At 29.9% G+C, this 27126-nt stretch overlaps 1 protein-coding gene across 4 annotated transcripts; it reads left to right on the top strand.

The window, feature by feature from the left end:
* Positions 1-1969: 1969 nt before the first annotated feature.
* Positions 1970-26810, top strand: mxt (Eukaryotic translation initiation factor mextil). Of its 4 annotated transcripts, XR_012459792.1 has the most exons (15): positions 1970-2124; positions 2595-2719; positions 2795-2938; positions 3026-3192; positions 3270-3432; positions 4210-4281; positions 7801-7861; positions 9943-10082; positions 17512-17621; positions 17884-17960; positions 21860-21906; positions 22187-22309; positions 23459-23577; positions 24617-26060; positions 26165-26810. XR_012459792.1 is itself a non-coding variant. In XM_074132504.1 (14 exons), the coding sequence occupies exons 2-14, from the start codon at positions 2605-2607 to the stop codon at positions 26270-26272; spliced, it is 1446 nt and encodes a 481-aa protein (XP_073988605.1). In that variant the 5' UTR covers positions 1970-2124; positions 2595-2604; the 3' UTR covers positions 26273-26810. The 4 variants fall into 4 exon arrangements, 3 of the variants coding, with proteins under 3 accessions (XP_073988605.1, XP_073988606.1, XP_073988607.1); XM_074132504.1 differs by lacking the exon at positions 24617-26060; XM_074132505.1 differs by lacking the exons at positions 4210-4281; positions 24617-26060.
* Positions 26811-27126: the final 316 nt, after the last annotated feature.

Here is a 27126-nt window from a genome sequence, read left to right as displayed (position 1 = left end):
CTTTAGTCTCCTGAGGCGTTTTGCCTTTCATAAAGTAGTGTTTAATCAACACACGAAATTCTTTTTCGTCCATTTTTTGAAAATCACTCGACTTCCTCGATTCAAACGAATGCCAAACACAAAGAAATAGACCGATCTGGCTGATACTTGGTGTGTGTTCTTCCAAGAGATGCTACTAACTAAACATAACCTCGATACGCGCCAGTGGTGCTATCTCTCTGACTTTGCACGGACTTTTCAAACGACCCTCGTATGTCATTTCTAGATCTTCCCTCTATTTGTTATTATAATAAAACAAAATAAATAAGAATGCATATTTTTAGGTGTGGCATTCATTAATTATGTACTTAACTAATTATACAGATACAGAAACTTAATTACGTTTGATATTTTTTTAAACTTATTTAAGGCGCGTCATCATTTAAGGTCATTGGCGCCTGGAGCCTTTTTAAGCGCACTGCCGTGTTGGAAACCAAAATACGCTTATCACCGAGCTTGTCCGTTCCATTTACGTTAGGTGATATATTAGATAAAATACCACAAATATATATTTTAATATTAGGCGTCACGGTTAAAGGCGAGACCTGTAAAGTTAATTTGTATTGTGGTATTGGGTTCGATTCCCGGTCTTAGGCCTTGGATTTTATTTAATGGTTAATAAAAGACATTTACAGTAAAGTGTTTGCTAGTCGCCCCCGTCCATGACACCTAATTGGTAGTTGGACGTTAAGCCCGCCTGGAAAAATTGGCAAATACTTTACTTTATATATTTTAATATAAAGCATGCTTAATTATAAATATACTTCATTGCTTCTTACTTGATTAACTGTATGGAATTTTTATTTTCATATTCTGCTGTTACATATATAAATTCAGACCAAATCTAAATATCTTTTTTATTTTTATTTTTTGGTGGGTTTGTGTGAGATGATTGTTCAGATGTATTAAAATAAAGAGCAAATTTTAAATTGGTTTTTAACTCTTTCCCTAAGCCAAATAAACATAGCATCGTTCTTTAAAATCAGTATCAAGATAGCAGGACAATTTAATTTTTATTCTCTCCGTTTCTTAAAGAGTTTATTAATTATAGATTTATTGAATTTATCGTATTTGCACATCAACTATAAGTCTCTCTATAAATTAGTTGTGAAATTTGAAGGAATTTGAACATCGCATCGCCATCGCACTGTTCCATTAGTTAATTGCCATTGCTAAGAAAGTTCCTTTGAAAAAATCCTCCTTTAATGTATTTCGCCAATGCATTATGGGATCATCATACGACAATTATAATGGATTTTCATGTGCATTTTTGTTGTAATGATAAAGTGAAATATTGTTCAGAGGCAGTGAGAAAAAACGCCCCAAAATCTGGCTAAATTTACAAGCAGAAAAAAAAAAACCTAGAAAGCTATTCTTTCTTGTTGAGTAAATGCTTTGATAACAGCATTAATTAAAAATAACTTTTTTTGTGATAAACAGGGCAAGATTAATAGAAATTCGAATTTTTGTTTCCAGTAATATCAGTATCAAGAAAGCAGGACAATTTAATTTTTATTCAAATGTTATATTTCCGTTTCTTAAAGAGTTTATTGATTATTATTTAATGAGTTTATTGTATTTACACATCAACTACGAGTCTCTGTATAAATTAGTCGTGAAATTTGAAGGAATTTGAACTAATATAATATTTAAAAAAAATTATAGAAGCCTGTTGATTATTTCTATTAATAATTTTTTTAAATCATTGCTTTCTCCATCTAGAATATTTTGAACTTAATACTAATATTTAAATCCAACTCATTCAATTGAATAACTGATTTTATTGTACAAATCTTTATTAGTGACATATTATTTTTAAATAAATTTGCCAGGGAAGGGCCTGGTGCACATATGTCTTATTTCAAGATATCACGAGTTAAACTGAACTTGAGTATTATTTTTTAATTCGTGTATACTTTATAAAAAAATCAATTGCTTTGATGTATATTTATAATATATTTAGAAAAAACGTCCGTGATTAGGGAAAATAAGAATATGCTACGAAAGTAGGTAGGTTTCATCGTAACCTAGAATGTGAGTGAAACCTCGCCATCAGAATTATTTCTTAAGAGAGAAGTATTTAAGGTATGTGGTTAAGGCTTAAGCTATAAAATGTCCATTGAGAAATTGTGTGAATCAACAATTATCATGCAGTTGATTATACATTTATATTTCTTATTCAAGAAACGTTTCCAAAGAAATTTAAATGTTTTCCTACTTTTAAGCCTTTGTTTTGATGTTTATAATTACAGTAAGATTATTGTAATGTTGATAGTAATAAATATCGTATTTATTGTCAGGATCAGAATGGTTCAAAGTATAATATTTCAACCATGGTTTACTTAAATAATAAAATCTGAATTCATTTAGCACACACATACTGCTGATCGCAGAACTGAGTATGTTATCAGTGTTTTGTGATGAGTTTTAGTTAAAGGGTTAATACTCGCATAAATAAGTTATGTTTGGCATTGTTAAACATTTAACTTTCTAAGATAATCTGTGATTTAAACATTTAAAATTATCAATTTTATTAACCAATCAATTCTTTTTAGGTCTAGGATCATGACCACAAGAAGCACCAAGGCTGTGAAAAAAATCGAAAAACCCAAGCCTCTAAAAATCATGCCCACAACCAGACATCCAACCTCAGAAGTTCCGGGCCAAATATCTGTTGCGTGTAAGTATTATATATTGAAATATTTTTATTATGCACTAACTTTGTTAAATCTTTAACTTTCATTTGAAATGCCAGCGGTAGAAGACATTCTACTGCTTCTAGATGCAGTTTCATCAGCTATTTCAAGAAAATCTCTGTCTGATGAAATTGCGTATTACACGTCAACATTACTATCGAAAATGAAAATCTTTGGCCAAAGATTGGAGGAAAGTTACAAAGGTAAAAAGTAGTGTAATTATAGAATTCCTCTTCTTTTCTGATAATGCAATAAGTGCATTACTTAAGTAACTTTGGATTTCTTTACAGATAAGTTAGATAAAGCGTTCGGTCACTTTAGAAACGGAAGCAAGGATGATGGTGTTGACTTTGGGGTTAGAATAACCCTCTTAAATTTAATAGAGTTACGAGCTATGCAGTGGACAGTATGCGCTTCAGTCAACGCATACTATCTGACGAGATGCAGCATTCCTGAAGTAAGTTCAGTGATTTTACTTCTTTATCACTTATCCTTCATTTTATAATTATCAAAAACTGCTTACGTTTGTTTCAGGTAAATGACGGTTTTGACGCCTCCCCGGTGAGTAATGCTGCTACAATTCTTAGCCCTGGTGAAATTATCAAGTCATCTGGAAAATACAGCTCACCAACCAAAGTACCTGGCAAAAACTACTACAGAGACGAAGTAGTAATTCGTAATTCTGATTCCGGTAAAGGTAAGGAGTTATTAACTTGCTTTAGTTATATTGTTAAATAAAAATACAATTTTTATTTTTTATAATTAATATTAAACAATTTTTAAAAACTGACCAATTGGTATAATGTGTACCCTGAATTGAAGAATAATGCCAAAAAATTAATACATACATATTAGCAAACACAGGCCTACAAATTCCGGGGTGGTCAATGAGAAAATTATTCACTCATTTTGTTGACAGTAATGCCAACAGACTATAACAGGATTTTGTGATTAGGTGATTTACACGGGTTTTGAGGTCCATAAGTTTTTTTTATTATAAATGTAGTATCTATAATTGATTTGATATTTTATGCTACAAAGTTAGATCATATACAAACTGATAGTTATAATTTTTTAGTATACTGAATACTAAAAGTAATAGGTAGTTTGTGATGTTAATTAGCTAATATATTTACATGTACCTGTTAATAAACCCATATATATGCAGTACCGAAGTGAAGACATTTTATTTTTTTATTTAAAGTCGATTTCTTTGATTTTATTTTGTAAACCACTGTTAATTTTTTAATTGTATTATGTGATAATTTATAATCGATTAATTCCTTTTCAGGAAAATAAATTCAAACGAACTATGAAAAATGTGGCATATATATATACTTACATAGTTTTAATTATAGACATAAATACATATATATTAAGATAATTATTCCATGTAAAAACAATATAGAAATTTGATTAACATTCCTATTAATGTAAATAATTTAGAAACTATTTTTAAATTCGGTTTTAATAGTGATGGGAATCAAAGGAAGAAGGGTGCATATGATCGAAGAACTGAGTGAAACTGTCATCTCTTTCCAAAGAGGTAAAATCACCTCAATTTCGCAAAAAAGTTTTGATAGAATATAATTTTTTTTGTATTCATGCCTTTAAAATGTTGGCGATAATATTATGCTTCATTACGTGCATCCCATGCTTGATTATTGATAGATATTTTTTAACATATACATGTATTGATTATTAACATGAGCTTTTTAAATGAAACTTTTTAATAATTCTTTAACAAACGAAAAATTAAATATACTTTATATTGTGTATTAACTGCAAAACACAAGAAATTCCAGCTTTAAATTTGAGACTCAAATTTCTTAGGGTTCAATCGTTTAAATTGTAGCTAGCATTTCTAAAAAATATAATTTAATTTATTTCCTAGAATAAAATATCGATGCATAGCTGCTACAGAAAATAGCTGTCCATAAATCGGCTTGGCAAAAGAGAGTCTTGTTGAAACAGAACTTGTTGAAACATAGGATACTTGTTTTAACTTTGTTAAATATTCTCACGTCGCAATCAAAAGCAATAGACGCAGCCCTAAAACAAGCAGCTACTATTATTATTGGTGAAAAGATTGATTAAGCAACTTTTATATTGCTTTCTGAATTTAAAAAAGAAAATTGGAAATAACTGATACATCTTTTGTAAGAAGATATGATATCAATTTAAATTTTGGATGGAAAGAAACAAAGTTGTACATAACGTTGCAATTACATAGAAATTTAGAATCAGAATAGATTTACCTGAAGAACAGATTGGCTATGAAGATCACACATCTTCTAGTTTATTACTTAACATACAGATTTATCTACGGATTTACTAGTTTGACAGACGTGAATATATTTGGATTTTTCTCTTCTGATCTTTCAAGAATGTGGTGTTCAAATGTTGTAGATCCGTGATTTTTCAGATTAAATTGTAGAATACTCAGCAACTCTCTGATTGTATTTTTTTGTAATTGGATAATCCTTGGTTCCAGTGAGAATATGTCATCTTCCACCACCTAGAAACTTTCTAGGTGTCAAATCTAATTTAGATAGTGACATCGCTGACTGTCTGAAGATGTATTAGAATTTCATCTTTTCTTCTATAGAATTCGTAATTGCTGTCGCGTCTCAGTCCTAGCTTGTTCATTTGCTTTCTGAGTCCCCAAGATCCCTTTTATTTTTACTCAGGTTGAGGCATGATCGTTACCTAGACAGATCTTTGCCACACACCAAGGTGATCAGTGACCTTTTTCCTTTTCAATTCTTCCCAGAGAAAATTATCGCGTACTATCGCTATGCTTCTTAATACTAGACTACCAATGAGAGTGGATTCCAGCAACATTTCTCTTGGTACTCGAGAATAAAAATTTCTAATAATTTTATTACTTAATCATTTCATCTCTGAAAAGGTTCCAAAGAGAGGACCTAGTGTTCAGGGCTACACCTTCTTTCCGTTCTCTTCTTTACTTAATCTGAGAACAACCAGGTAGAGTATTGCCTTCAAAGGGAACTTATTCTGTCTGAGTGTTTTGGGTCTATTACAATGGCTAATTGTTAGTTGACTGTACCAAGAAAATCCCAAAATGGTTTGTAATAGAATCCGAAGTGCAAGGAGAACGATTCACTAAACTGCTCACAGAAACAGTTTCCGAAAATGGCTACCAAATTTGATGATCTAAACAGAAATTAAATTGAAACCCCTAGAACTCAAATTCCCAATTAGCGATGACACACGCGTTTAAGAACTACAAACCTGGCAGTTTGGAAAATAATTACATAACTTACTCTCCCAAATTATATAACTACGGATGTTGGACTAGTGGTTATGAGCGTGGCTTTATAATTAGGAGATCCCCAGTTCTACTTAATTACTTTTTATTTGTCTGAAAACATGTTTACAGTAAAGTAACCTGCCCATGTTACCTAATTGGTAGTTGAACGTTAAGCCCTGCCTGAAAAAAATAGGCGATTACTTTACTTTTTCTCTTGAACGGATATCATTATTAAATCAAGCAACTACTGTGCAATAATTCACAATGAGAAAGATTTTCTTTTGAAAATCTACATCAGCAACTTTTTTTGATGAACATTTATAACTTCCTTCGCCTATTAAACGATTAAGAATTATTTCTTAATACAATTTCAAGCATTTGTTTAAAAATGCATGTAATTAATTTAGGAAAATGAAGATTAATGTTCTGCAATTCATTTAAATAAGCTTTTCACTTAGAACTAATTTTGAACCATGTTTTGCATGATTGATTGTTATGATCGAATGAATTTATGATTTAACATTTTTATTATTGACTTATTTTTGCATTTCTAATTATTGCGATTTTTATTGTTTTCGGCACTTTCTTCATTTAACAAACATTTCTTTTTTGAATGTTTTTGTACTTTTAAACGTTAGTTATTTATTGAATACAATGTTTGTTTGTTTTTTTTATATATACTTCATTGGTGCACCTGTTTATATAATCAGCCGTAATTCATTAATACGTTTTATTACATTTGAGAAAAAAAAATTGAAATGGTCTTGAGTAATTGAATCTTCTTAATTGATATTCAACTTGTACAATAAACGCTCCTATTATTTTGCATGAAGTAGTCAACTATCAGATAAATGTTTTTCGAATTATTCTAGTTTGATAAATCTTAAATTAAATAGTTGAAATTTTTAAGAAACCATAGACTCATTTCTAGGGAAATAATTCGGCAATATAAGTGGTTTTTCATCGAGTTGTACCTAAATTTAAACAAAAAGACTTTGTGATTCATTATTAACACTATATAAAAATTATAAATTTTGGTTTGCAACTATTTTTCGATCTAAAATACTGAATACTATTTTTCAATCTAACTTTCTAAAATACTGAAGTTTTAAATTGAAGTGTTGTCGAAATTCTGTTTTCTCTCACTATCTCAGTCACCCTGCACAGAGCTAGGCCCTTTTTTTTTTTAAGGCGCGTCAACATCTGAGGTCATTGGTGCCCGGAGCTTTTTTTTTTTTTTAGTGGACTGCCGGCCTTCTTGTACTCTTTTCACAGACAACACTGTCTATCAAATGACAGTGTCAGCTGTCAAGAAGCTCCTAGGAAGAGAAAATCTAAGGGCCAGCAGCTGGATTTATTATTATTATTCATTAATCATTATTTAAGGCGCGTCAACATCTCAGGTTATTGGCGCCCGGAGCTTTTTACAGTGCATTTTTTTATTATCATTATCATTATTATTATTTTTAGTAGGAAGATTTTCACTGTACATACACGCTTTTTCGTATTTGTGCTTTATTTTATATTTCATTTATTTGTCAAATCTTTATTTTTTATTATTTACCTAATTCTTAAATAAAAATAAGTAGTTATTTCATTCATGAAATTCGCACTTTAGCGTTTTCACGTTAATTCTGCTTAGCGCCAACTAATTTATTTCAATTTTTAAAAAAATGTAACATTGAAATAATTTAAGAATTTATACACTACCCGAATGTTAAAAGCATTCTACAATCTGAATCCTATTTTTGAAAAAAAAAATCATCGTTTTAATTTTTGTGTACATTATAGTTAGTCCTGGTGCCAAAGAAAGAAATGTCCAGATAACTGGTCCAGAAGGAGAAAAAGTAGAGTAAGTATTATTCATTTTTTTAAGATATTTTGTTATAGTAGTTATTCATTTTTGTTGAAGTATTTAAAAATTGTAAAGTTTAAATTTTACGAAGATGTTCAGTCATTTAACATCTTGATAAGATTTTCGTTATTATTAGTTACTCAAATGAAAAGCTATCTCAAGTATTATTTCACAACTTCCTTGAAAGAAAGACACAACTTACAGAACTTGTATGGACTTTTATTATGTCTCTTGAATACAATCCATGTGTGTGATAAATGTTTATATCCTACTGTTGTTCTAATTATCCAGTTCTATAAAATAAATCTAAAAGGAACAAACCACGTTTTCTAGGAATCTGAACATTTCTCCAGAATGGTAATTTATTAAAAATCTTTAATGATGGAAATAGTTATTATTTTAAAAAAACATTCGTAGAAACAAATAATTCTAAGTCATATTTGCAAAGTTTATAGAGTTGTCGAAAGAATAGTAGTTTTGGAAAGAAGAATTGTCTAATGGGCTAGTGGTGAAGTTATTTTGTGTTTAAAAGAAGTTGAACAATATTTCTTTCTTTTGAATATAGGTTGATCGAACCGTTTCTTATTTATTCTGAACTTTATATGCTTCATTTGAAAATATCTGTTAATATTCAAAATTAATTTTGTTCAATAAATCTGTTGGCTGTATAAAATCTTAACGATTTGACACTGGTTAATTTTTTTGATTGGCTTTCAGTCAACATTGGAATTAATGGTGAGTTTTTAAATTATGATATTTATTAATTGTATGCCCTGAAATCCAGTTTTCATCGAGTGAATTTGATAAAGCATTTTTTGATTCTTATTCAAATGTCACCAGTTTTTTCAAGAATTAAAAATAAAAATTAGTGGAATGTCAATAATATTTTATTTTAAAGGCGCGTTAACGTTTGAGGAGCTTTCTCGTTGAAGACAACACTGTTTTATCACCTAACAGTGAGCTCTAAGTAGGTCCTGGGAAGAGAAAATATCTGTAATGATAACTTCATTTTGCTTCTTTTTTTTTTTACTATTTATAAAAGAAAGTATTGGACTACACTATTCTCGTATTTTATTACGTAATTATTATATTTTATTGATTTTATTTTTCACTTTTGCATTTGAATCATTGTATAGCTTAAACGCTATGTACCTTTGCCAAAAATATGCATTTCGTATTACAAAAAAATATTTTTTATAGCCAAATTTATTATACTCATTATGCCATCGAGCTTTGAAAAAAAAGAAGTGTTGCGAACAACCTCCGGCGCTGCCTTCACTATTTTCTTATTTAATTCCTCATTTCCTTTAACTTGGCATGACTGAGAGTAACAAGGCGCGCTTTTTTCTCCATCAGAAACTAGATTCATTTTTTTAGCACGTGATCCACTAGTGTTTTTTTTGGAGGGGGGATAGATTTTGTTGCGCTTTGATGAAATGCCAATCGTAATTTCCCGCCCAAATGAGAATTTTTCGAACAGTTGAGTTTTTTTTTATTTTACAGTGCGGTTGGAGTAACATCGCGTGCCTTTATATTTTTGGTACACCATTTTCTTTTCTAAGTAGGTATTATTAATTTTTTTTTTTTTAGAGAATATTAATTTTTGTAATAACTTTGGACAACTATTTTCTGCAATATTCTTTATGTTACTCAATTATATAATAGTATTGAAGGCAATTAAATATTTATAAAATTTGGAAGTTAAAGAACAATTTATCATCAACTGAGGGAGTTAAAACATTGAAAAATATGTCACCTTGGTATTTTTATTTGTTTGATGGGTTCTTAACATCAGTGCTCATTGTGCCTTTAGCCTTCTCGAAAGCTTTCTAAAGAGTGTTTTTCATTACAGATGATAATCCTAAAATTTAAAGAGTAGTTAATTGGTTGAGTCCCAAACTCAGGCTTAGTATCAGTAAGCTAATCATTTCTCTTGTATGAGGTTTCTTTTACTACAAATTTTTTAGGTCTCATAGGATTTGGCCCTTATAGCCATTTTCTTACAAATCTAAATCTACAGGGGTTTAAAATGTTTGTTTTTAAATATAAAATTCCTAATAAAACTAAATCTTTTCCAGTTATGCAAAACAGTTAATAGAAGAGACTATTAAAAGAAATGCCTCACCAATACGCGAAATGGAGAAAGATATTGGTTCAAATTCAAGTTTAAATAGCAGCGCTTCAGATGACAGTACACCTATAGCAGCTAATAGCACTGGTAGGATATTTCTTTTCTTTATTAAAAACCTTAAATTGGAAACGCTATAGCGAATGTAGGAATGTGTTTTGTTTGCAAAATCTTATAAATTCTATGTACTGTAGGAGTTCTCTGTTTTGTAGTTCTGTAATTTCTCTACTCACCAATAGTTCACTTTTAAGAAATATTTGAAAAGATAGAAGATTATTGCAAAGCTCAGTAAATAATTTAACCTCCCATGTTTACCTTTCCGTGGAAAGCGAAAGAGGAAAATTGATTCCACATTCTCGAATGTTTATTTTCTTTGAATAGACAAAACCTATCTTGTTCCACACACCTTTCTTACAAAATGGATTCCACCAGAATATTTGATTAGAGTTTTCTGGAAAGAACACAAATTGGTGTAATTCTGTTGGCAGCTCAGAAGGAGAAAAGCAGATAGTGCTTTCACCAGAAAGACCATTTTCTTAACTTGCAAATAACATCGCTAAGAACTGGTTCTGCCAAAGTCAATTTGAACTTTTATATTTTCATAATTGTAATATTTTAGCGAGTTTTGGTTCTCTAGTCAACAAGCTCTGAGTAATTTTTTTTTAGTTCAATGAAATTATGCCCCATTCCCTTGAAATGCTTATTTTTTCCAACATACGTTAATTTTCTTGAAAAATAAATTTTATATAATATAAAAAAGTAAAGATTTTTTTTTTTTGGCGGTCTTTACATCCAAGTACCAAATTAGGGGTCGCGAAAGGGGGCGACTAGCAATCATGCTTTACTATTACATTTTCATAATAACCATTAAATAAAATCCAAAGCGCAGGCGTAGAATTGAACCCAGAACCACAAAACATTTTAGCTCGATTATTTTGGCGCCTAATATACAGCAGGGTGACCAGAGTTATATGCTCCACCCACTTTTTTTAAAAAGGCGGGAAATTTCGAAAAAAAATAGAAAACACGTGTTTAATCATTTTTAGTCTGGTTTATTTTCATTGATGGTCCATTTTTAAAACCCCAATTTCCCGAGATACAGCATCCAACTTTTTTTTCAAACGGAACATTATATTTTTTAGTTTGCATATTTTTATAGTACTTGAGCTCCTAAAAAAAACAACCAAATACATACATTTTTTTTAAATCGGTTAAGTTTTTCAAAAGTTATGGTAATTAAAAATATGAAAAACAAATTTCAGTTCAATGTCTAAACTAAAACTTCAGACTAAAAATGATTAAATACGTGTTTTCTATTTTTTCGAAATTTCCCGCCGTTTAAAAAAAAAATTGGGTGAGCATATAACCTGGTCACCCTGTATATCAAAAAGTGCGCGAAAAAACGTAACGTTGAAAAACACCTAACTTTGACAATTTTTTTTTCTTTTTCTATAAATGATAAAATTCCCAAATTTTCCTTATAATTTAGGGCAAATCTATTTAAATTTAATAGATTTTGAGTTGTCAAAAATGAGCAAAAACGGTATTTTCAAAAAATTGTTCTTATTCTTGTGGTTAATTTTTTTCTAACCAACATAGCACCAAAAGCACGGACCTATTTTTATGAATCAGGTTTCATTCGATTCGGAATTTCATTTAGATGTGCCTTTTTGGGGGGGGGGGGTCTCGATGCTGTGTACATTTAAAGGGAGGGGAGTTAACCCCACTTATGTCTGGCACCCTCTAAAACTATTTTCACCAATAACAGTAAATGTTATCTGATTTTGATCAAATTTGACAGAATGAAGGGATTAGAGCTTCCCTGTTGAATTTAAGAGCGCATTTCTGCTCTTTCATCTGTTGAGGGGAAGTATTGCTATAGTAACAGACAACTAGCGAAGTCCAAGTGACCAAAACGGGCCAGATACTCTCTAAACTTCCCATGGTCAGCTAGTATTTGGGTTACTTTGTAATCTGGGCTTTCAGTTCAAATACACTTGTACGTCTCTGTGAAGTTCCCCAATGTTCATCCTATTTCACATACGATGCGCTCTTCTGATGTTTTGTAAAGATATGTAAGATGGTATTAGTGGGTCTTTCTTTTAAAACAGTATGTATTGCCGTATATTTCGCCAGGGTATCTGCCTGTTCATTCCTTCTTGCCCTATGAGTGCTCTTGTCCAACTTTATTTTTTTTATTTATTTATTTATTTGTCTAAAGTAAATGCATACTTATGACAAGGAGTCTTGCTTGAACAGAGATTACATAAAATATTCAAAAAAAAAAAAAAAACTTACATAAAAAGATTAATATTATATAGCTTATGAAAAATATAATATAAAAGTACAAAGTATTAATGTATGTATATAAAAATAAAAATAATAATATTTATTTAATGGAAATCTTTTAACTTAAATTATTTCTCTCTTTTAGAAATGCAAATTATTACATATGCAGAATAAAACAAAATATAAATAAACAAAATACTTGATGAGAAACTATCCATGATAAATATCCTTAGAGGATTCAGAGAAAGTATCTGAAAAACTAATAAAAATATTATAAAATAAAAAATAAACTATAAAATAAAAATAAAAATAATAGTACTAATAAAAAATATATATATAAAAATAAAAATAGTGATAGAATTACCAAAAAAAAAAAAAAAAAAAAAAAAAAAAAAAAAAAAAAAAAAAAAAAAAAAAAAATTGCCCATCCATTAGAAATAAACTTTTCAAAACCCTATTTATACAATCGACTGCTGGTTTAAATAATCATTTCTCAGTTTTAAGCAATCCTTAGTATAAATAAATAAATCCTTAATTTTCTGGAAGGATTCAACCATCAATAGCTTTTCCCATTTCACTTCAGGTGGGAATTGTAAATGATCTCCAATATGTTTGTTAATATATTTGGTTCGTAAATCAGCATACAATCTACAGCATAAATAAAAATGTATTAAGTTATCAGTCTCTCTCATACACAATGGGCAAACATCTGCAGAGTTAAATACATACTTTTTATCTTTTATATAGAATCTGATATATTTCTCTCCCGCCAATCTTAATTGAATAACAAACTGTAAAAATGTTAGATTACATTTAATTTGTAAAATTGGGTTTTTCAAATTGTAATTACATATTACTCTATATAGAGGGTTATATTGAGAATTTATTACCTTCTCTATGTCCCGGCTATGTAAGTGATTATTCATTTTAATTACTAAGTTATTCATTTCACTTTTTATAAGATTAGAATTCTGTGAGTCCCAAATATCCATAGCACCGATAGTATATAGAAAGTTCTTAAGAGAATCAACCCAATTGAAAGGAATATTATTATTATAAGAAAATTCACACAATCTTTTGTAGCAAATATTTGGCAATCGGTTTTCCTCCATTTCCAAGATATGTAGCCACCAGGAGAGAGCCTGCTTAAAGACTTGTACCTGAATATGATTTCTCCCCATTTCCAATCTGACATAATAGTCAGGAGTAGAGCGCGAGAGTAAAAAGAGAGATTTAAAAAAATATAATTGTACCCTCTCAATTTTTTCCACATAATTAAGCGCCCATATCTCGCAACAGTACAACACAATGCTCCTAACAAGGGCATCAAATAGGCGACATCTGCTTTCCCAGGTCTCCGGTTTCCCCATGTAAATCAATTTTCTCACTTGGGGAATAGCCATCATTCCTCTACAGTGCAATGTATCAGCAGCTTTTCTAAACTTGGCTGAAGATGCGAAGGTTACACCTAAATAATTAAAGGAATTTGTCAGTGGCAGTTTACATTTATTGTAACAAAAATCATGCAGATTACCCAGCTTACCTCTGTGAAAGGGGACTACCATAGTTTTAGAGATATTTACTTCCAACAAATTTTCACTACAATACTTCTCCAAAATGTTCAATTTCTTTTGAGCATCCGACCATGACCAGGCTAAAATTACTAAATCGTCCGCATAGAGAAGGAGATTTATCTCTCTATCCGAGCTTATGCTTAAACCCTTCGCACCGTTCCTCTCAAAATATTCAGTAATATCTGAAATGAAGAGCGCAAATAAGAGCGGGCTCAATTTATCCCCTTGGAGAACCCCCTGGCTAACTTTAATTTCATTTGAGGTCCATCCACCAATATCAACCTTAAAGTAAGCCTTCTCATAAAGATCTCGAATACTCCTCATGCACTTACCATCAAATCCAAATGAGTGCAATTTTGCCCACAATTTTGGGTGTGACACAGAGTCAAACGCCCGGCGGAAATCTACAAAAATACAAAAAACTTTTCTCCTTTTTAATCTCAATTGTAGATTAATCGTTGCAGAAAGAGTAAAAATGGCATCTCTACACCCCCTTCCCGGTCGAAACCCCATTTGCTCCTCTGGGAGCAGCATTTGATCTTGTGCCCATTTACTCAGCCTATTGTAAATAATTTGCGTAAATATTTTAACTACGGAGTTAATTAATGAAATACCTCTATAATTGAGGGGATCGGAAGGATCACCTTTCTTGAAGAGCATCTTTAACTTTATCTTTCCCCAACTATTCGGTATACTTTCTTCTTCTAAAATTTTATTAAAAATATTCAACAAATAATGTGTCCATTTTGAAGGCAAGTATTTGAGGGATTCATTTATAATGCTATCACAACCCGGGGCCTTATTGGTTTTGCTCATTTTGATACTTAGCATTAAATCTTCTATTGTTATGGGAGCGTCCAATTCCTGATGTGACACTGTAAAATATTTAATTTCTGGCGAAACTGGAAGAACCTGGATATTTCTTATAAACTTTTCCCATTCTTTAAGAGAAATGTGGTTAATTATTCGACTGGATCCCCTAAGACTTTTAATGGTCTCCCAAAAATCCTTACTATTATTAATATTATTTAATTTAAGCTTTTGAGTTTCAAAATAATTTGTTTTGGAGGAATTTATTATTTTCCTAAAATTTTGTTTAGCTTTAAGAAAATCAGTTAACCTGTCCCCGATAAAGTGAGATTTTTTGGCTTTCTTGTAGCACTCTTTTACTTCTTTATTAGCCCTGTAACAATTCCCATTAAACCAGGGTTTATTTGAAGTTTTTTTCTTAGTGACATCGACAATAGAAGATTTAATAATCCCACTCTTCTCCATACCCATGTTAATTATATTCACAAAGTTCTCATACAATTCATCCGTGGAATCACTGTGAAAATATATAGAAGGAGATTCATTTACAAACCCATGAAATTGGAAAAAATTTGCTTCATTTCTATTAAATTTTGTTAACAAATTATATCTATCACTAACATACAAACTGCTATCAACTACATTATTACCAACATTAATATCCAGATATAAAACTATTAAAAGGTGATCAGAATGGGCAGACACAAATTTAACTTCAAATTCTAAGCAAGCATTAATTAATAAAGAATTTATCCAAATTAAATCTATTACACTACAACCTAACTTACCAATGAATGTGAATCTAGCTGGGAGATCCTTATTAAATCTGCCATTACAAACTATAAAGCCCACATCTTCCATTATTTTTAATAATCTTTCACCTTTTTTATTAAGCACTTTATCATAAGATTCTCTTATTCCACTAAGTTTTGAATTTTCAAACATTACATCCTCATCAAACGAGTTCAAAGAAGAAATCCTACAATTAAAGTCACCGCCTACAATAAATTTTGTATTCATATTATTTAAATAAAGATCGGTAAGCTCTTGTTTAAATAAATCTATAATAGAACTATCGACATTGGGTTTCCAATAAACACTAACTATAATATATGATTCATGATTAATTTTTACTTTAATAAACATCCACCAGCTAGTTGAACTTAGAACCTCAATGTTTGTAACTACAGATCTCTTTAAAAATATCATTAATCCACCACTTGGTCTACCAATAGATTGCTCTCTAGTGGCCGGTGTTGAAATTACATCAAATATATCCAATGCTTTAGGCAAATAAAATTTCGTAGTTGCGAGCCAAGTTTCACATAAACATAAAATATCTAACTGATTAATCAATTCAAATTCCTCATTATTCATAGAAACAATACTATTATTATAACCATTACAATTCCAATAACCGATTTTTACACTATTTACCAAAAATGCTGGATCCTTTATTCTCTCTTCCCTATTTCCTCTCTTCTTGTGCGCTTTGTTCTGAGGGTCGAAAAAACCGCTGAATAGAGCCAGCTTGTGGTCGAGTTCTTGAAAACACCTTAACTTTCCTCTTTTTTCCAGACTTCAGAATTTGACCACTTCTCACGGATGAATCGGTGTCAATCTCTTCATATTCGGAATGATCATCGCCCGTAAAACATTGTTCAGTAATTTTACTGAGGTCTTCGGTATTGTCAATAATATGAGAAGGAGAATTCTCTTTAACTCTGACAAACAACTTATTATTTCTAAACCATGCATATCGCAAAACGTTATTTCGTACCAATTCTCTTGACATATTATATAACTTCGCATAATGCGGGGACATATTTTCAGTTATGAAAATTTTTTTATTTGGAGAAACATCAGAAAATAGATTTGAATTGAGTACATCATGTTTCAATTTTTTTAATCTCAAAAATTCAATTTTATCGTGATTCTTCATAAATTTTAGAATAATAGGAGGGGGATTGCTATCGTTTCGTCTGTTCAATCTAAAACATGTAGCTATAAAGTCTTTATTAAGATTAAACTGTATCACTTCACTCAGTTTTGAGATTATATCTAACAAATTTTCATTTTCGGTGACTGGGATATTTAGGATTCTAATACCATTAAAATAAAACAATTGCTGCATCTGATTTATTTTAGAATTTAAATTGGTACATTCACCTTTCAGAGACAAGTTCTCCTTTTTAACTGCCAATATTTCCTTGTTGTTATCAATCAGATTTCTTTTCATTTCTATAATTTGTTGCTTTAAAGTTTCTTCACAATTTGAAACAGCCTTTATGACACTTTTATTTTCGTTTTTAGCCGAACTTACTTCGGATCTTAGACTACTTATATCTGATCCAATACGTGACAATTGAGCTTGAAGATTTGCTAATACATTATTGATACTATCAGAGCCCCCTCCACACCGCTCTACACTACGATCTTCAATACTTCTATCGTATGTACTTTGACTTTGTTGAGCCAATGCATTATTACTAGTTTTTTCCATTTTAAATCAGCTTTACTTTCCTTTTTTTATTCAAAATAAATTATAAGAACTCACTTTTTTATAGTTAAATACTTCCACAATAGATCACCTAACTTTTAGATAGAGAAAAACTATAAAATCTACACTTCAAACTACTTAAAAACCAAATCAAATAGCTCACACAAATAAACGTCCGTTCACTGTGACTGCTCGAGCCTGACTGCTCTTGTCCAACTGAAATTAATAGTAATAAAGTTTTTTTGAATATATTAAATAGCTCACCAATTCTTAGGTAAGAGTTGTGTATGTGTGTGTATGTGAGAGGGAGAGAATAATATTTTAATATTATTTAAAAAATGAACAGGAAAAACAAACAGCCCGAATTATGGTAGAGAAGTATGGCAGTACCGCCACTCTGTGGTAGTCGCAGGCAAAACAATTAGACTTTCAAGTGACGATCATGACTGGTTAAAGGTACATTTAATGATTATAATTTATTTGATAAAGTCTATAATAATTATATCACTGCAGTAAATCTTTTGGGACCTTTAATTTTAAATTCTTTTAAAAATTATTGTTAATTTTATTTAATGTTATCTTTTAATATATTGTTATTTCTGGTTTATAAATCATCATACCTTAACAGTATGAGAGCATTATCAAACAAAGTGCCTTTTCTTCAAATAATTGAAAGTTTTTTAAATTTAGTGTGACTAAAATTATTTTTAAATTTTAGTGGGCCAAACTTATCTTAGAAACTGCAGCCAAGAATACAGGTCAGGATACAGTGAAGTTCATTTCTAAAGAAACTCAGTAAGTACATAAAAGCTTTAATTTGGTTTACTCTACCAGTAAGAGAAGGTAATTGTAATTGTGCAGGTTATTATAGATGTTGAGTTTACATATGTATATCTACAGTGTATATTTACTGCAACTTATTAACAAAAAAAATTGCACAGAATAAAATTTGATATTTAGCTTTAGATGCCACAGTTATGTTTTTACCAAAATTGGATTACATGAATTAATTTTTACATTTATTTTAGGGTTTAGTTGTGAATTTGCTCCAAATATTTTCCTTGAACTTAGTGTATTAGTTGCATATTTGTTTTTACTTTAACTTGTAACATTTTCTTGGAAAGTTCGATTAAGAGCTCTTCTTGGAAAGGAAAGTGGTTAGACTTCACTATGAAGTGATTATTGTGATGGCTTCCAAACTGCAAATATTAATAAGAATTGCTTTAAGCTCATAGCATGAAAGTTTTAAACTGTATCTACAAATAGCCGAAATTGAATGTTTTACCTTTCTCTGAATGAAACAAGTGATAACTGAATAAGGGATTTATTTGCACAATGAGATAAAATAAATCACATTGAGTGCAGCCTTGAAATTCTTAATAGTACAAACGAATTTAATTCAAAATATATAGCAGAAACTTGTGTATGTATGTGTGATCCTAGAACAGTCCTATCACTTCTATGAAAAGTTTTCACAGGAAAGTTGCTTTTAGATGGACTTCAAAGCTGCAGCTAAATAATCTCTCTTAAGAGGTATCGAGTTTACTACTTATTTAAAAATCTCCTTAACAAAAACTTACAGTTTAAAAAGTTAAGTATAAGGGTTGATTAAACGCCAAAAGGTACACAAATCAGCAAGTACCCAACATTTCATTAATACTTCATTGATATTATTTAAGTAATTTTACCGCATTAATTTTCATTAATATTTTTTAAGAATTTATTAGATGTCACATACCCTTATGCTGGCCATTTTCATCTACAAAATATTTGTTCAAGTAGCACACCATTTAACTTAGATTGACTGTAATATCTATTTATCTATAATAATCAAACTATTAATCACTGGTGAAAAAGAAAACGTTATAAAAAATAAAAAAATATGAGGCTAAAAAATTCATAAACTTTTTTAAAAATTGCTTACACCAACATACATCTATGATTTTATTTATTTTTATTTTTACATAAAAAACGTCGGTTTAAGTTCATTCTTCGATTAAAGTAATTGTTATTGTATGAAGTAGTCAAACGTTTATAATAATAGGTAATAATTATCTGGCTTTATCGCAAATAATATAGTTTTCTTCAATTACATTCTCCATCTAGGTGTTCTTCCCATAATGTTGTGTATATGTAATATAAAATAAATAAGATATGCATATTTTTAGGACAGCTAATTATTCCAGTATTTTACCATAAGTAAAATTAGGGGAACTAAATTAAATTACAATTGAGAAATGAATAAATAATGTTGAATAATCTACTTGTTATTAACTGTGTGTTATTTGTCCTCACGAATATTTCGGTAAGACGAATTCAAGACTGAAATATTGCTTTAAATCCTCCGTGATTCAAATTTAAACAGTGGCCGACTCTAAATTTGTCTTTTTCTAATTTAACATGCATGTATATGTGACAACTTCAGAATCAGAAGAATAATTTGGAATAGAGTTAAAATAAAGTACCTATTTATACGAAGATATAATATACATTTTATCACAATTATAACTATTATGAATGAACTGGCCAGCATAAGGGTATGTGACATCTAATAAATTCTTAAAAAATATTAATGAAAATTAATGCGGTAAAATTACTTAAATAATATCAATGAAGTATTAATGAAATGTTGGGTACTTGCTGATTTGTGTACCTTTTGGCGTTTAATCAACCCTTATACTTAACTTTTTAAACTGTAAGTTTTTGTTAAGGAGATTTTTGTACCTTTTGGACAGATTTTCCTTTTTGTCTATTAGCAAAGTTACATATCTGCTTTACAGATTGGATTTTTTTAAAATTTGGAATAAGCTATTCTATCATTATAACCTGATAAGGTGTTAAATCGGAACCGTAACTACCACTGGAGAGATCTTTTTAAAGAATGGTTATAGTTGCGGTCCCCAAACCATCCTCAATAACAATTTTTTTGAGAAAGCCTTTTTATATAAAATAGGAAGGTATTTGTACGTAAATAGCAAAATTAAACTGCGATTTCAGTACTTCCTTTTAAGAGGAGCAAGAAAAATAAACTGCGATTACAGTACTTCTTTCTAAAAGGCAAAGATTTTGAATCGAACGACAATTCATTGATGTAAATCGGTTCACTCATTGATAATTTTAACGATTGCAGTACTTCCTCTTAGTAGGTGTAAGAGCATGATGGCACTTCACAGCCACGTAGAGGAGCTTTAATCACTTCTTCGTGCTAAATTTTATCAAAATCGGGTTAAGCTTTGTAGAAATATTGGTAATAATAGTTTTAGAAAGGGCCTTATTTGGGTGGGGCAAACTCCCCTCCTTATGAGGCATAGCGTCGAGACTTTTAAAGTACAAATCTGTACAAAATTTCGATTCGATTGACACTCCATTCATGAAAATCGGTTCACGTGTCGATAATTTGAAACGATTGCTATACTTCCCCTTAACAAGTGTAAGAGCAGATCGTCGCTCTATTGTTAGGTAGGGGAGCCCTAACCCTATCATCCTACCAAATTTTATCAAAATAGGGCCAAGATTTACAGAGTAATTAGTAATAATAATTTTGGAGGGGGCCTTACATAAAGGGGGCTAACTCCTCTCCCATTCGATGTACAGGGCCGAGACCCCCAAAAGGCACATCTACATAAAGTTCCGAATCGAATGACACCTCATTCATGAAAATCGGTTCACGCGTTTAGGCGCTACGTTGTTTACAAAAAAGGTAACAACAAGAACAAGAACAAGAAGAAGAACAAGAACAAGAACATTTTTTGAAAAAGCCGTTTTTGCTCATTTTCGGCAACTTTTTTCTCGAAACCTATTAGATCTGGGTGGTTGCAAAAAAATTATAGTTATAAAGGAGAATTTGGAGTAAGATTTAAAGAAAATTTGGGAATTTTATCTTTTATAGAAAAATAGAAAAAAATTGTCAAAGTTGGGTGTTTTTCAACGTTACACTTTTTCGTGCAGTTTTTGATGGTCAACCCTTATACAACTGTCCTACCGGACAGTTTTAATACCAACAAGTTATTTCATACTTGGCAAAAAAAGTTACTTGGTGCTTTCTCAGCGCAGTGCCAATTTCCGGACAGTATTCTCTTGCTAATCACCGAATAGTAAGTTGTAAAATGATTCTAGGAGGAAGAAACTAAGGGCAAGTTGTCTTGAACCTGAGATCTCCGCTTGGTAATATACTAACCACTGAGTTATTTTCTTCCTAGATTGTATTGTTTCCATTATTGTGTCTTCACCGATAATGTATGTTTGGTCTTCGCGGAAGGATAAAAAAAAAGATTTGTAGAAATTGTGTTAGTCAGTACCAATGAAATTTTGAAAGCCGTAGAAAAATTAATTGTATTTTTCGCTTGCGCACCATCAGGAGGGTCATTTACGGTTTTGGGCAAAGTCAAGCAACCATAACTAATAATCTAAAGAATAATTTTCTCAAAATAGAGCCAATTATTTTTTTTTTTATATTTCAAATTAATTTATTGTATCTTCGATGTTCCAATTATATGATGTAATTAGTAACTTCTTTATCGAACATAAACCGAAAAAAATCGATTGTAGGGAATGCTTTTTGCCAGGCTTACTTCTTTATTTTACAAAATTTTGACATTAAATTTCAAATTTGTGCAAAATATGATTTTAAATTAACAAGGAGACAAGAAAGTGTTCATACTTTCATCCATTTTTTGTTGATTTGATTGTTTCAGAGTACCTGATCAAATAAACAATAAAGTAGGCTCCTCCTTTGTTGCAGGTAATTAATTAATAATTTTTAATTTTCTAATTAATTTAAATAGGTATTCCATTTTACCTCACTTTAGATTCTAAGTTTATATCAAAAATACATTGAAAATACATGTTTACATTTTATCTCAATGTTTATAAATTGCATTGATATCTGAAATTAAGATTTCATCTTAGTTGTATTTTAAAGAATTTTTTTTTTTAATTTTAACAAGAATCTTTAGCTAGTAAAGTCAATTTATATTATGAGCTTCAATTATTGGATAAAAATTCTTATACGATATTTTTAGAACCACCTGCTGCTGAATTAGATATAATTTGTAATGATCCCGAACCAGCAAACGAACATAAGAACGAATCGATAAAAGCAGACAACTATGAGAATAAATGTGTTTTGCAGAAAAGGTCATCAGGTGAGATTTTTTTCTTAGTCTATATATTTCTACAAAAATTGAATGTACGTGTTTTGTTGACTGTAAAAACATTATATGATTATTTATCTTATTTTGTTATTTACAAATACTTTTTTTTCTTAATTTCTTCTTATTTTAAAATTAGATTTTGAAATTAGACTACAGAATTCTTATTCATATTGTTGGTAGGATGGTTATTGGGATAAAAGTGAAATATCGTGCTGAATTCCATAGTAACAGTACTTGACTCACTTTGAACTATTTATTGAACTATCTCAAGCGCATTTAAACCATTAAGCACGTAATATAATTTGGCTCTCAAATGTTTGAGTCTTAGTACACTTAACGAAGTTAATGATCAGCACTGTCAGCAGAAAATCGGTTGCCTTTGAACCGCAACAGCGCATGCCCGATACAATTTTGATTTTGACTTAGAATTTTTAAAGAAAATTTAATTTCAAAGTTCGAGGGATTGAATTTTTCTCTTTGGTTGGAGTTGAATTTTTGAGAGATTATGGTAAAATTTTTAGGAAAAAAATAATATTCTGTTTTAATCAGAAATATTTGTTGAGAGGATATGAGTATTCCATTCTTTAGCTCTAAATTGTTAACTCAAAAGTCAACATAATTTATAAATTGCATCTCCATTCCAGAAAGCTAGAGATCTAGAATCTCTTAAATGGTCTTGGCAAGAAATGAGTGGCTAATTGTCAGGACAACGGATAATTCTAAGCCCACAATAATTTAAAGTAAACTAGTCTTGAAGTTTTCTGTTTCTTTGATATTTATTTATTTCTTGTTTCGGTTTTACTTTAGGGGTAGTTTATATATTTGGTATTGAGCGGCTACAAAAGAAATCCGTTACGAAACTCTATATATGACAGGCTTTGCTCACAGAATGAGGGCGTCTACAAGATTTCAAATTAGGGAGTATGTGTATGATGGGGTTTAGAGTTGGCCTGTGGATTACAATAGTTCCATATTACCATTTTTTTTCTTAATGTTCAGATTTATTTTCCATTCGAATGTTTTAGTTTATTATTTAGTTTCCATTTTTAAATGTACGTTGAAATTATACTGGAATATGATTTTCATTTAACAGTTTTGGTATGTTCCCATTCTAATTATATTTTTACAATTATATTTCAGTTAGAATTACTCAGTATACGAGAGATTTTCTTTTGGATCTATCATGTTGTAATTCAGCCATAAAACCCCCACCTAAATGGGACAAAGTTTGCTTAACATATCCAAACATAGTTAAACAGGTGGGTAACTATGAATTAATAAGTAATATTGTAAAATTACCTAAAATTACTAGTGTTAAGCAGATAAACTTTTAGTTTGATTTCTCATGCTTTCTTTTGTGATAGTTAAAAGAAATCAGTTTTTATATCGCAATAAATGCTTTAATATTGCCGTTATTGTTTTGTTAACCCTAACTTTTTGATAATGTAAGTGTTGGTATGGGATTGGTGTTTGTTTAATTCTAACATAATTACAAGCATGGTATTGAATGTTTACAAAAGGTTTGGATTTGGTGGTGATTTTAATTAAATTAAGAGAAAGATTTGAATTAAATTTAATCTTGGGATCATTTATTCATAAAATAAATATTGTTTATTTCTCCTTATTGTTATTTTCGATCATTCTTAAATAATTGCAGATTTCATCGTATCATTTTTATTATGGTTGTTAGATAAGCTGATAAGGTACAAGATTACAGATGTTCAGACCTCATGCATAAGAATATTTGTTCGGATATGTTCTAATTATTGTTTTAATTTTTTTTTTTTTTTTTTTTTTTTGTGATAAGAATCGTTAGAACATATTGTAAGAAAAGTTTAGATCAGGAGAGAAGAAAATGGATTCCAATAGTGCTCTAATTAGAAATGGAGTACAAGTTTTGGAGTAAACCACATTTGCGGAAATATTGTCGGATATACAAAGCTTGGTTGCATAAATTTGTGCCTGCATATCGTTTTGGTGCATCTTCATTTTAATGGAATATCATTTTCAGAATACGAAATTTTTTGTACTAGAAAAGAAAGAATTTAATGTTAATATTGTAAGGAGTTTTCATTAATAATAATTGCAACAATACTGCTTACATTAGTACAAATTATACTGCAAAAATTAAAAAAGTAGGGTACTGTCTGTCAGGATATTTTTTATTATCAGTGTTATTGTAAACGTATTTTTATATCTGTGTTTTTTTCGTCGCTATTCTTAACTACTCTTTTCGCCGAAATTAGGGAGATAAATTTTCTTTCTTGATAAATGAATTAATTAAAATTTGACTTCCAGTGTCGGTGTGTAACTAAAACAAATGGAATCCTAATAACAAGTGATGTAAAATTAGAAGAAAGTGGCGTGCTGTTGGATTATTTTAATGTCAAATATTTCTATAGTTAAAAAGAAAGTTTAAACCAGAGGATAAATATATACAACCTCAAAAAAATTTCTATCTAAATAACATTAAATTAGCATTTTACTTCTTTAAACTTTTTTTAATTAATAAAGTTCATTTATAAAATTAATTTTAGGTATTTATTTACTAATAAATAAGTATTTTTATTAAAGGTATCGCAAACAATATTGTGCTTGATTTTTGTTCAATGTTCTTCTCTAGCAACCAAGTAAACATCTTTTTTATTTATTTTATTTTATTTTAAGAAAGTTACACTAAGTGAAGAGGCTGCATGTTCGGGGGGAGAGGTTAATGGTGGTAGTGGTGAGAAACATAAACCTACAAGTCAGGACTTCCAGTCGGTGCTTCAGTCCAAATCTTTAACTCGTTTAAGTTATGCAACAAGCATGATGACCAATGTTAGGGATGTTTGTTTTGACATCTAAAAACGTAGTGCCAGAAAATGTGCTCTCTCGTTACCAATGAAATGAGTTTGGTTTGGTTGGGATTTTTTTTTTTTTTTTTTGCTGGGAAGGAAATCAAGATAACGATTTGAACTTCATCAGAAAACAGTGTGAGACTTTAATTTTAGTGAAACCATAACTCATTTTCTGTTCTGCAACTTCTTTATTCTTAACTGAGATCAGCTTTTTTTTTTTACTTGTAATATCAGGTTCGACAAGTAGCAGGGGGGAAATAGGCTAGTCACTTCTGTAGGAGCAAAGATTCATTGCCTGTGTGCCATCTAACGCTGACATACTCAGTGTTTAATCTTGGGACGCTCAGAATTAGTTGTTTTGGCATAACTAATAGGCACTTTTGATAGTTACTTCATTATTAATTACATACATTCTCTTGAGATTATCTTTAGAAACAAAAAATAATCCTCCCTGTTTAAGAACATAAATAAAACCTACCTACTTTCCATTTTCATCTTATCAGTTACGAATCCGAGTTCGAGCATAAGTAATTAGATAACCTGAGTTTTACTTTCGCTTTCAACTATCGAAAAAACTTAATTTAATGATTCATGAAAATATCATTAGCCGAATTGATACAAAAACTTGCTCAGCACTACATTTAGATAATTGTAGCAAGGACAATCGGTATTCTGTGAATACTGTCTTGTGATTTTTTGTTGAAATAATTTCTTTGTTAATGCTTGTGTTTAATAGAATAACTTCTCCAATACTTACATAGCTTGTTTATTCTGAAACCATTAAGCTCATATTTAGCGCAATAAACACTCAATAATATTCTAGTCATTGTAATGCATTTTGGCTTGAGGTTTAGGAGCTTGCTTGATCCATGGATAATAATTTTTTGCATTATTTATTAAAGGTAAACAATTTACTAATTAAATAACTGATTTATGAGTTATAAGTTTTGAAAGCAACTTTCAAAGATTGTTTTACTTTCCTCATACTGACGAAATTTGTTTTCAGGGTACATCTTATTTCAATGCTGAATTATATTCAAAAAAGTGGCTTGAAAGCGAAGGGAAGCCACTACCAATTATCGATGCAAACTTAGATTGTTACGATTCTGAATAATGAAATTGTAACATTTTTATCATACCTAAACCAATTGTTGATTTATTTTTCAGTGTAATTCAGTTGACCTTTATTCGTTTATTAATTGGCATTTTAAGGCAAAGTATAAAAAGAGCATTTTATATCTTCAAATTCCGAACGATTTGCTTAATTTGTAATTAGTGCAAACTTTCCTCTTTTTTTTGCCTAGGTTCGTATAAAGAAAATTTGAGGCAACAGTAGAAACTATACAAATTTAAATTTTTGAGAAAATAAAATTTAAATTAAATATTTTGAAACTTTTTAGCATCATTTATTGCATATTTTATTTTAGTCTGCTTAAATATTTATGATATATTTCACAATATTAATTTCTAATTGTACCTTTTCACATTTTCTTTTACGTGAAAAACCATTATCACAATATTACCTACATCTTTTACATTTAATTGTTAATATTTATTTATTTATTATCATTTTCTTGAATTTTATATTGTTTTGTTATGTCTACAACTTTTATTATACGTTTGTTAAAATAAATTTATGTATGTTGAAGTTATTCCAGCCATTTTTGTTAAGTTTTCTTATGTCTAAAAGGAGAAGTGTTAACTAAACTCTTTTCTTTGTTTTTACAAATTCTAATTTTGGCACTAAAAAGATTTGTTTTACTTGAGTCATTTACTTGAAATACTAAGTTTGTAAATGCAGTGGTAAGGACTCATTTATGACAAATGAAACGTTAGACATTAGCATTTTTTCAGGAGCTCCATCCAATAGTTCAAATTATAAAAAAAAGAAAAGGTCTACTTTTAAGCATACATAATAAATAATGTTTATAAGTGTTTAACAAGTATAAAACATATATTATTAGCAAT

Source organism: Rhodnius prolixus, unplaced genomic scaffold, assembly GCF_049639745.1.
Source record: "Rhodnius prolixus isolate KJV_2025 unplaced genomic scaffold, Rpr scaffold_4, whole genome shotgun sequence".
Classification (NCBI taxonomy): domain Eukaryota; kingdom Metazoa; phylum Arthropoda; class Insecta; order Hemiptera; family Reduviidae; genus Rhodnius; species Rhodnius prolixus.
Note: the sequence above shows the minus strand (reverse complement) of the source record. Positions and strands in the feature narration are given on the sequence as shown.